At 46.3% G+C, this 11,323-nt stretch overlaps 2 protein-coding genes across 3 annotated transcripts in view; one reads left to right on the forward strand and one right to left on the reverse strand.

Moving 5' to 3' along the window:
* VASH1 (vasohibin 1) overlaps window positions 1-366 on the forward strand; it is a 20,464-nt gene extending 20,098 nt beyond the window's left edge. Inside the window, exon 9 of the transcript XR_004497985.1 lies at window positions 151-366. The gene's annotated coding sequence lies outside the window, so the exon portion shown is untranslated. The remainder of the gene's footprint in view (window positions 1-150) is intronic.
* ANGEL1 (angel homolog 1) lies at window positions 225-11,093 on the reverse strand. 2 transcript variants are annotated; one of them, XM_015630953.3, is made up of 10 exons: window positions 10,987-11,093; window positions 8,516-9,115; window positions 7,751-7,977; window positions 7,108-7,177; window positions 6,298-6,731; window positions 5,479-5,605; window positions 4,533-4,643; window positions 3,305-3,374; window positions 2,736-2,893; window positions 225-1,914 (listed from the first exon to the last, which is right to left on the reverse strand). In XM_015630953.3, the coding sequence occupies exons 2-10, from the start codon at window positions 8,880-8,882 to the stop codon at window positions 1,745-1,747; spliced, it is 1,734 nt and encodes a 577-aa protein (XP_015486439.1). In that variant the 5' UTR covers window positions 8,883-9,115; window positions 10,987-11,093; the 3' UTR covers window positions 225-1,744. The 2 variants fall into 2 exon arrangements, with proteins under 2 accessions (XP_015486439.1, XP_015486438.1); XM_015630952.3 differs by lacking the exon at window positions 10,987-11,093 and adding an exon at window positions 10,808-10,902.
* Between the last annotated feature and the right edge of the window lie 230 nt (window positions 11,094-11,323).

Consider the following 11,323-nt stretch of genomic DNA (forward strand, 5'->3'; position numbering starts at 1 on the left):
AGGATTAAGGGGGCAGGACAAACCCAAGGCCAAAGAAGCCACCTCTGGTATTTAGGGATGTTTTGGAAGATTAAATTAGGTGCACTTCTTCCCTCACTTCAACTCTTATTACTTTCTTGTGTAGCTAATTTGCCCTCTTTCACCTTGCAGCCAGAAAAACCCTGTTGAACAAGCCTTCAGAAGTTCAGCTGCCAGAAATACAAGGTGTCACAGTTACTTTGTGGTATTTTCTTGGATTAGCAGTATTTTATTGTTTAATTAAGAAAGTAACATTTAAAATATCAAAGTCCCTCAATATAGACCATGAAGAATAAACAATGTTTCAAGTCTCCTTACCCTCCAGAATAAACCTGAGGTGTGACCGGATTTCCTGCCTTGTTTGTGAACAGAAGATTGATAATGTTTCTGCCAATATTGGTTTCATCTCTTAGGGATAAACCAAGCACCAAATGTCAGGCTGAACTGGGGAATTTACTCCAGGAAGAGGTACAGCTCGACTGCTTTGGTACTGGCCAAGCCACTGCTTACAAAATCACACCAATAGGACACCAAAGGTACGCTGGGATCCAAGTGACTGCAGTCTGGGTCCAACTTACACAACCTTCCCCTTCCTCCCAATACATATCAAGAGACAGGAGTTGATCCTAAAGGTTCTGACTACACCTAAACATGGCTGGGTCCAGAAGAAGGATGCACCCTGGACTTCAGTCTGGTGCAGGAGATGGATGCTACAGGTTGGTTATTGACCCTGGCAGGCAGAATGCAATAGGGAGTGCACGGAGAACAGAACAGGGCAAGTGACAAGAACAGCTCTTCCATCTGATGCCCTGCTGACTCTCACATGCCTTCCATTTTCATCTCTTTTTTGGGACAACCAGAGTTATAGCCTTCTGGAGTTGTCATGCCTTATAGCATAAAATTTTCCATCGGATACTCAGTGGGATGATTCTAAATATTTTTGCTAAAAACGACAAATTAGGTGCCATTCTGAGACTGCTATAAAGGAAGGAAACCTTCCCCAAGGCCTCTAGGCTTTTGCTGCAGTTCTTGAGCTGCTGTGGGTGGCTCTGTAGAACCACTGGTTCCATTCCTGGCACTCCCATTCTCTGGTCCATTAGTCACAGCAAGCAGTTTCTTGTAGAAACTGTTACACCACACAAACCCTTCTGTCAGCAAGTCAGCCCTTACAGATCATTAAGTAAAAGACATTTCTAATCAGTTAGCAGATCCAATCTAAAATGCAACACAACAACTAGCCCTGAAAGTACTAAACTATTAGTGAGAAATTAAGAGATCTATTGTTCTGGTGTGAAAGAGTATTGGCATATACATCCCATGCTCCTTGGTAGCAACTATACTAACCAAAAGCAGATAGCATTGCCCCTCTCTTTTCCAGTCCTTGAAAATTTCACACAAGGGACAAATACACATGGGAGTTGTGTTGGTTCCTGCAGCACAAAAACACCTGCTAAACAAGGCAGTGGAACAAGGATCCCTTTAAGAGATGCTAATGCCTGAATACACCTGACAGCCCACTGGGAACAGCTCAGGTTTGCAGAGACAGAAAATCCCAATCCAAAAAGAGCTCCATCTCTCCCATCCCTACTTTTAGTGAGGGTGTGAGGGGAGAAAAGGACTTTTAGGGCATGACAAGGAAAAGGGTTTTCTTGCAAGCAGGTTGTGCAATCCAGAGTCTCAACTGCTATACTCAGAACAGCTTCTCTTTAGGGAAAGGAAACCAGCACTAACTCTCTCTGAGGCTGGAGATCTCCAAGCCAAAGCTAGCCAGCAGGCAGAGATGATCAGATGAACAAAAAGGATTTGGTAAGCCATTTGCCATCAAGAGGACATCTTCAGAGAGAAGAGAAAGTCGGCCAAGCAGCTTCAGGGCTCCATCTTTATACAGCCTGCGACCTGACAAAGAAAATGGAAAGAAACATCAACCAGAGACTGGCACCTCAGATTAACTCTACACACTCACAGAGGGATGCATGTCAATCCTTTCCTGTTCTTCCCCTGTTGAATGAAGACAGCCTGCACAAACACTACATGCACCTTTGAGCCTATGTGAAAGCAGTGAGCATACTACAATACTGCTGTTTGTTGTTTCATATACTTGCAGAAATAGGAGGCAAAAATGCACTAAATTCACCAGATAGTTGCTTACATGAGAAGTTCCTTTCATGGACTGTGGCCTAGCAATAGCTTAAGATTCTCCCCTAAGGAGGAATTAATCTCTGCATTCCTGTTCCCCAAAATTGATTCTGACATGTCCCAAATCAGCTCCAAGAGAGTTCCTGGATGCATTTACATCCAGTCTTTCATCAACAGAACTCACGTTTCAGGCAGCAGAGAGAAGATGCCACTGTAAAGGAACCAGAGTCACCTCCTTCCAAGAACAGCTTGTGATCTCAGACAGACCAGAAGTTCAAGCCTTGAACTCAGAACCAAGCACTGCCTGCTACCAGGAGCCCAAGTAAGATATTTATACAGAAGAATCTATTCTGTTCTAGCTTCCTCAAAAGTCTACATGAACCTAAGGAGCCTCATTTTTTTCACAGCAAAGAAAAACAGTGTCTTCTCATGATACATGAGCAAATGTTACTTCCACCTTGTGTATTATTTCAAAGACACACCTGTAGATCCAGCAGCTTAATGAAATGCACTGCCCATCTGGCCTGTTTCACAGTCCTCTTCCAAGGCCACAGGGATAAGCCCTGCACTGCCTCACTCACCCGCCTTGTTCTCCACAGGCTCTGCTGAGTAGAAAATGTAATCAACGGTGGCTCCAAGACCCATGGGCATTGTTGTGACCTCTGGGCGTCCCCTCTGTGGCAAGAAGTGGCTGTAGACAGAGGTCAGGTTGAGGCCATGCTGGATAACACCTGAACACCTGCACAAAAACAGTCACTGTTTACCAAGGAAGGAAAGAGAATTATGCCTTTTCAGTACTCCAGTCACAGCTGAATGTTCCCTTGCTGATGCAACTGTCTAAACTATCCCTACTTTGTAAGCACATAAAATCTTTTAAAGCTCCACTTACACTGAAGCAAGACAAACTGTGAATTTCCTTTGTCTTCAATACCCAGTTCTGTACATGCCTATGCCCTTCATTCTCACCAACACAATGCTGACAGAGAAGCACCCAGCTGCTGGGACAGTCCTGGGTGGATCTAGCTCTTGAACATAGCCCTCCTTACTTTGTTTCACATTTACTTCAGTCTTTACTCCAGCCAGTTTTTCAGTGCTCCAGAAACCAAGGCTGAGCTTGAAGACTGGGGCCATTGAAGGTGAACCAAGTTACCTTGGGATGAATGGCTGGGGATCAGGGTCTTTCACCATGGCAGCAGGCTTGGGCCAGTGTGCAGGGCGGTCTGCAAAGGAGCAAAGAAATTCCAGCCAGACCTACACAGATCCCAGAACAGGCTGCTCATCCCAAGTCTGAGAAGCTTCTCCTGAAACCAAATGAACCTTTTTGCCCAGGAAGTGCAGATAGATTCCAGTCAAAAACATCTTAAAGGAAAATATCCAAAGGAAACACAAGCTGTAAGACTAACAGGAACATCCTTAGAATAGATCAGTGCAAGAAACTGAGAGGTCATATTCTGTCCTACTCAGGACATGTCTTTAAAGCATTTAATATTATCAAAGTCTAGGGTATTTCAACCTTTCTCTCAAAGAAAGATTGCTTGTCTTAGTCTACAGCTTACTCAAAGGGTATCTAGAAAGGCAGAACAGAAATGGAGAAAGCAGAATCAGCCATGACACAAGGCCCAGAGGTGCAGCAATGTCTGCTGGGCACTGGCTTCCAGAGACATCTATACTGTGTATCATTACAGTCTTCAGGTTGTTCTCCACCACCAAAAGCTTGAAGCAGAAAAAAGAAATATACATATGTGTTTCAGCTTAAAAGAAGTTTGTAAGACACAGCTTCAAGAGGCTGAATCTCAGTGCATCTTAAGAAACACAGTCAGTGTGTATCAGGGAGGAAAGCATACTTCTCTGAGCTCTCATGGAATCTAACCACAGTCACAGAAGGCACCCTTCTGCCTTTCCCTTTCCTCACCAGGCATTACCTCCATCTCATGTTTTCCTTGAAATCAAAGAATCATAAAGTTATAGAACTGCCTGGGTTGTAAGGGACCTTAAAGATCATCTAGTTCCATCCCTCCATCCCATGGGCAAGGATGTCACTCACCATATCAGGCTTCCCAGGGCCCCATACAACCTGGCCTTGAACATTTTCCAGGGATATGGCATCCACAACTCCTCTGGGCAAGCTGGCTCAATGCCTTACTATTCTCCATGTAAAGAATTTCAGGAAGCTTAAAACCTTCCCCTTGTCCCATCACTATAGGCCTGTGTAAACAGTCACTCTCCCTCTTTTTTTATAAGCCCCCTTTAAGTACTGGAAGGCCACAATGAGGCCTCAGTTGAGCCTTCTCTTCTCCAGTCCAAGCTCTCTCAGACTGTCCTCAGAGGAGAGGCTCTCATGTAGGAGAGTGACAAGTTGAAAAGTCTCCTGTTAGTACCTGGTTTAGCATCTGTCACACCTTCCAAGAGGACCAGCTGTGGCGGCCGTTCACAGGCAATGTCGCAAAAACGGAACTGGAGCAGGAAGTCACGGCTGTATTCACGTCTCCCTGCAGAGAAAAGTACAAATCAAAAGAAAGTAGAAAGAAAGCAACTGCTGCAAAGTCACATCTCCAGGGAACACCTACATATATTTTAGACCTTAGGGCCTCTAAGAGCTCTTTAGTTTGAGAGAGGCTTTTGTGCCCAAGTACTCTGATATCATGAGAATAGAAATCACCTAATAACCTACATGTAGAACAGAACAGATGTGTAAAAGTAGAACAGAGCACAGCTATTGTTATCCCTCAAATGCAACAGTCATGGTCAGCACAAAGTAAGAATATCCTCTCTGAGAGACCAAGTTCAAGGGACTTTCAAGCAAATCAGTTAGCATTCAACTCTACAAAATGTCTGCTGAGAAAAACATTTCTGGAGATCAGGCTGAATACAAGTTCTACATTCAAGATTTTAACAAAAGCTATTTTGTCTGGGCTCCATTTTTTTAATCCTCTCTATGGATGCAGAGAACAGACATGATTGTAACTGGGTCTTAGGAACGATTTATTTACAGTGGTTTGCAAATATTATCCAAAACCACACCCCAAACACCTGGAGATGAAAGCTGTGCCTGTTGACCATAGTTTACAACTGCACAAAAGTTTAAGTCTGGGAATATGAAAGAGACACATAGAGTAATTGTTACTGATAACACTCAGCTCCTGACTAGAGAAAGAAAATGGCAGATATGCAATAGGTTCTGGAAAAAACTGTATTTAATTCATATATAAAGTAGAAGGAGAGAATCTTTGTCAAGTGCTTCATGCAGCTACTCAGAGAGACAGCAAGCCCCACAAACTGCCCATCCTCAGCAAACTCATATTGTCAGTGCATACTGGAGCTCACCAAGTTTCTTTGGCTGGCACAGGGTGACATACTGGCACTTGTCTGTTACACCCAGTGAACTTGGCCACAGTGGGGCCAGCAGTTTCCGTGAATACAATTGTTGGGAAAAGTCTTCCTGACCAGACACCTGCAAGTCGGCCAGAAAAGGAGAGCAACCATCAGTGACACAGAGTGGATGTTCAAGCTATAGACAATGTACATAAATACACTTGCCAAGAGCAAGACAGGAGAATACCCTCACAGAAAGGCATGAACTAAGCTATTCAGAGTATGGTGCAGGTATAATAAACCTTCAGGTGGAGGGGACAGATACAATTAGCTAAAAGTCACCTGCCAAGATACTTTACAGGTATCTTTTGAAGTGATGATTAAGCTTGAATGACAACCATATATTTGATCACAGACACACAGTAAAACAACCACAAGAGATTCCAGCATAAGTACCCACTGCGAACTTTTGTTAGAACAAACGTCCACATAAAATTTCAGTAAGTCTTGGTAGAATTGCATTTCTCTACACTTCCAGTCACAGAGGCACAAAAACTCCATAGGAAAGGAAAAAAAGACTTGAAATTAAGTGGTCCATTATCACAAGTCTGCCTCAAGAGAAACCAAAAGAGCAGTGGTGGAAACAACATGCACACACTTCTCTACTTCTTTCCCCTGCAGCGCTGGAGAAATTGGGGAAGACTGTTGAATAACTTAACTCAGTATTAAGACTGAGTTATTATTTCCTCACAAGAGAAAGAATGTAGCCATGCATTTCTCTAGCAGCATATAATAAAGAGCTATCCAATCCCAATTCTGGCTGGGAACTACCTTCCAGGCTGGCATCCCATGGTAGGAAAGTTCACCATTCCGGATGAATTTGTAGAGTGGAGAATCAGGTACAGAGTTCAGGTCTCCACACAAGATGACAGGATAGTAGCTGCCTTCAGTAGTTCTTGCAATTTTGTCAATCTCTGCTAGCAGCAAGGCCACCTGGGCCAGTTTGATATCTCCTCGACGGGGATTGAACAACACATGAGTGTTGGCCACACACAAAGGACTGACTGCCTTCAGACCTAGACCCTCTGGAAGCACAGGTTGTAGCAGCAGCACCAAGCCCACATTATCCCGGTTGAGGATGTCCAGGCCAGGCCGGAAGTATTCTATGGGGCTGAGGCTGATCAGCTGGAACCTGCTGTGCTTGTAGCACACTGCACATCCATCTGTCTTTGTCCCAGTTCTCCGTTTATAGAAGCATGCAAAGCCTGAAAAGAAACCATCACCTATTAAAAGGTTTATCCAGTCCAAGTCTGTATAGAAAAGGTTCCTACTACAGCACTGGATACAGCAATATACCCAATTCTATTCCAATAATCAGTCTTTATTATTAATTGGGGGCATTTTCTCTCTCGTTGTCCTTCTAGGGCCCCCTGTTTTGTTACTCTGATCTTTCAACTCAGAGACATCAATTGCAAAAGAAAGGATAAAGATCTAGGCAGATAGTTCTGAAGTAGGGCCAGCAGCCACCTGGCAAACAGGAAGAGGCTTATTGAATCTGAATGCTTTGGAGATGTTAAGCAGGAAACACTGCTTGGCCAGTCCCACAAGCTGGATGTACAGACCCACAAAAGCAGGACATACCCATCTCTTTGAATGTTGGTTCCAGTTGCTCCCAGTAATGGTTCTCTTGCACCTCCTGGAGACACAGAATCTGGAAGGAAGGCAGAGACCTCACTTGCTCCACATGTATTTGCTAGTTACCTTGTTTTGGGGAAGGAAGAAAGTGGAAAAGTACACTCACATACCAACCCTCCAAGCAGAAATGCCATCACTGCAACCCTGTCCTGTACTTTCCAGATGAAATGCACTAACTTTCTGGGTCACATTAGCATATCATTCAATTTTCCAGTTATGAGATAAAAGATCCTTCATCCCACAAAGAGGACTCAAAGAATAGAGAAATTCATGGAGTGCTCTTCCATGCAGGCTTCCCCTCCTGTGCTGCCTTAGAAAACTGGTCTTTCTTCCTCTACTTTTGCTGTTTATAGAAGTTAAGTCCTGCTATAGAAGTATGACTAGTTTCTACAATCAAACCAAGACAGACACCAAAAACACGGTCTGTGAAAGTCCTCAAACGCTCTCAGAGCAATCAGTGTCCAGTTACCAAACAGGTAGTATTTTCCTAGAACTTGCTCCCATCTTTTTCTTTTCTTAATACTGTTAGATCAAACAAGGAATTCAAATTCTGGTGGCACTGAGGTAGGGAGGGCTCAGTCATACTTACATCAGGATCCCAATGCTGGATCTCCTGCAAAAGATTTGGAAGGCGGTAGTTCCAGTTCAGGATGTCTGGATGACAGTGTACGTAGAGATCAAGGCCCTGCTCCACCAGGTCCTGGGCAAGGATGTTGTATGACATGACTCGAAATTCAAAGAGAGGAGTGTTTTTTGAGACCTGCTCTAAGACAGAGGGCTGGACAGAAAGATCCTCCCAGTCTCTCCATAAGATCTCTGTATGCAAGAGACAAAAAACAAAGTTACAGCCACACTGGGTACCTTGCTGATACTTTGGTTCCCCTGGGACCCAGGAAAGAGTCATTCTCATTCCCTAAGCTAGGGCACTCTAGCCCCTGAGCAAGCCCTCACCCACTCTGGTTTTCAGGTGCTCTTTCTGGATATCTTTGGATAGTTGTCTGTAGGGATGGCATAACACATGACCAGAGTCAAGCATACTGAAACACCAGACCCACTTTTTGGTGCTTTTTAGAGTACAAAGACAGCATATGAGAACAGTTTGGACATATATTATATTACATATATTGAACATATATTGATATTCAGACCACGCAGTCTAACAACACAGAAACCACTAAATGTGACCAGCCCCTCCTCAGCAAAGACTCACTTTACAGTTTCCTCTAGCAGATCCTGTCAATTCTGCAGGGACAATCAATGTCTTACTGACAGCAAGCCCAGATGCAATAACCTGACCACATTCACTACAAATGCTAATCCCAAACTAAACATTAGATTCAGAGGCATCACTGACCATGGTAGGGCACCTCTGTTGGGACAGGATAAAATGGCACTGTATCCTGAATGGGCTGGGCTGGCAGCACTGGTGGCACTGTCTCTGCATCACATGCTAAACTCCAGGCCAGCACAGCTGGGTCATCATTCAGCACTTCCACGTTGATACCAGCACAGCCAGCTGCCTGGTGATCTGTCTGTGGCACTACAGCTGCCCAAGGGGCACTGCCTGCTACAGTCACTGTTTCCTCTGCTGGTAATCTTGCCAGTTCAGCCACTGCATGATCTTGCAGTTCTGAAGAAGCCAAGGCGTTTAGCTCTGAGTGCTGCTGGTGAGCACACCAGGTGACTTCCGGAGACGTATTTAGGTCACTGAGGCTGGTCATCAATAGCTCTGAACCTTCTAACCAGTCACTAGTGAGTGTAACTGATGCTTTCCTCACTGCTGGAACACTCTCACTGGCTGGCAAGCTCCCTGCTCCTTCCTCCAGCCACTTCTGGAGAAGGGCTTCTTCCTCTTCTGGGACCGATCTTCCTGTGGTTGCAGCAAAGACACCTTCTATCTGGGTGGACGGGCTCTTCGCCAGAAGCACATTCTTTTGATAGGTAAAGAAAGCATCTGTCATTTAAAAACAAAATCAAAATAAGACAGCCAGAAATGCTTTCTTACTCATTCTTTTCTTATTCCAATGCATTTGCTATAACTCTGCTGTGCAATACAACCATTCAGTATAGCAATGAATTACTTCTCTGAGGAAAAACAGTTACAATCTAAATAACATCCCCTGCCTCGTCCAGAATGCTAAGGCACAGTCCAAGCCCAGTTATATTAGTCCAAGCCACTGAAACTGCACACAATCGCAATGGCTTTATCAAATCTAGGGAATGCAATTCTAACTCATGCAGCACCACAGACAGCCAAGCTGAAATGCCTTGTGGAAACTATCAACTCTCAGCAACATATGTAAAGGCACAGTCTCTAACAGTTAGCTGATCAGGTGCATGGGCTAAGCAGCCAAGGTCTTGTAGATCATCACTTGGAGCAAGCTTCTTTCCAGGGACTGAATAAGAAACAGCAGTCAGCTAAGAGAATAAAATATATCATAAGAATGTGTTGTAGAAGAACCATTCTGTTATTAAGAGATGAAAAATGAAGACACAGAGGGACCAACACATGCCTTATTGGAGAGAGTATATGCACAGAAGTAGTCCTGGTAAGAATCACAGATCACCTGATGACTGACATGTGGCAAAAAAAATAAAATCACTTTAAACTGCTTTTAATATAACATTGAATATACTAGTATTAGTTAGGTAGAGTTGAAAAAGACAAAGATTCCTTTCATTTGCATCTATACAAGAGATGGCATTTATGTTTTGCTATGAATTCTGCACAGACATTTGTCCCTACTGCTAACTAGCAATTTCTGTTGATTACAAATCACTTTTTTTCTCTGCATCCCAGTCAGTCAGCCAGAGCAGTAACATACAGGAGTCAGCAACATCAACGTATAGTTTCACTGCATCTTTTGTGTCAAAGTTTTCTGTATGTGTCAGAAATGGAGCTTTAAGAACCATACTCCTCTCTGCTGGTTTGTAATTAGGTTCATTAATGTCAGAAACACCAACGCAGCAAGGTAATGTTTCCACACGCCACTGTCTGGGCACGATGAGTGCCTACGAGAGCCTGTTAATACACAATAGGAGCTGAATTTAAGAGGAGTCAGCTTGTTGCTCACTGTAAAAAAAAGACAGCGTGCCAGTCCAGTAGTTGCTACAGGCCTAGGGACAGGTTAAGGCTGGAGGGTGACTTTACGTGAGCTCAGTAACCAGGGACTGTGAAGTAGCAGCAGGATCTAGGGAAATTAAGTGAAATAGCGATGGACACAAAACGTAAGTTCATCCACGAAGTCACCTGCAGGTCCTTGGGGGGGTCACAGATCTCGGAGCAGCCCATCTCTAAGGATCTCCCCAAGCCTGGAGAGCAGGTTGGAGGCAGGAGCTAGAGCCCCTGCGCAAAGCGCAGTCTGCCTCTGCAGCATAGCAGCCGGCAGCTGCTCCCTCCAAACACACGGTTCCCCGCTGCCCGGGGCCAGCAGCCCCGGCCCGGCACAGCAGCCCCAGGCCCCACCTGCCCAGGGCCAGGGCCTCGGGGTGCGCCGGGGCAGCCGGGCCGACCCCGGCCGCCGGGCCGCACCCCCCCCTACCACCCCAGGCCGGGCCGGGGGACGGTGAGGGACATCCCCGCCCATCCGGGCCATCCCCGCCAGCTCCCCCTGCCCCCGCCGCCGCCCGCCCGGGGCCGGGTTACCTCGGAGGGCCTGGAGGAGCCGCGCCGCCGGCAGCAGCACATAGCAGAGCACGGTGCCGATCATGCCGCCCGGCCCGGCCTCCACCGCCCCCAGCCCGGCCCCGCCGCCGCGCCGGCCCCGCCTCAGCTCCGGCCTCACGGCGCGGACTCGCAGGAGCCCGGCGTGCCCAGGCACTCACCGCGTCCGGCCCCCGGGCCTCGCAACCGGCTCGGGCCTTGCCCTCCCCGAGCGGCGCTCCAGGGCCGCCCGCTCCCGGGAGGCCGCGGCCCACGGTGGGACGGCCCCGGCCGGGGTGGGGCTCTGCCCGCCTCGGTGCAGGGCAGGAGCGCGGCCGGAGCACAGGGCCTGCGGAGGGGCTGTGCTGTGCCGTGCCCGAGAGGGTCAGAAGCTGTGACCCGGTCCTTAGTGACGGTTGCTTTATGGCCCTGCCAGCCTGAAATTTGTGGTTTCAAACAAGAATTTTCACCCCGTGTTCTCCAGAAATACAAACAGGACAATTTCCATGTGTTTTTTTT

Source organism: Parus major, chromosome 5, assembly GCF_001522545.3.
Source record: "Parus major isolate Abel chromosome 5, Parus_major1.1, whole genome shotgun sequence".
Classification (NCBI taxonomy): Eukaryota; Metazoa; Chordata; class Aves; order Passeriformes; family Paridae; genus Parus; species Parus major.

Bases quoted from the DNA above. Each gene is read 5' to 3' on its own strand.
- ANGEL1 (XM_015630952.3), bottom strand. From the start codon at position 10,871: ATGATCGGCACCGTGCTCTGCTATGTGCTGCTGCCGGCGGCGCGGCTC. The intron at 9,116-10,807 runs GTAACCCGGCCC...TTTAAATGACAG, and splicing joins GCTCCTCCAGGCCCTCCGAG to ATGCTTTCTTTACCTATCAA. The intron at 7,978-8,515 runs GTCAGTGATGCC...TCTTGCATACAG, and splicing joins AACAGAGGTGCCCTACCATG to AGATCTTATGGAGAGACTGG.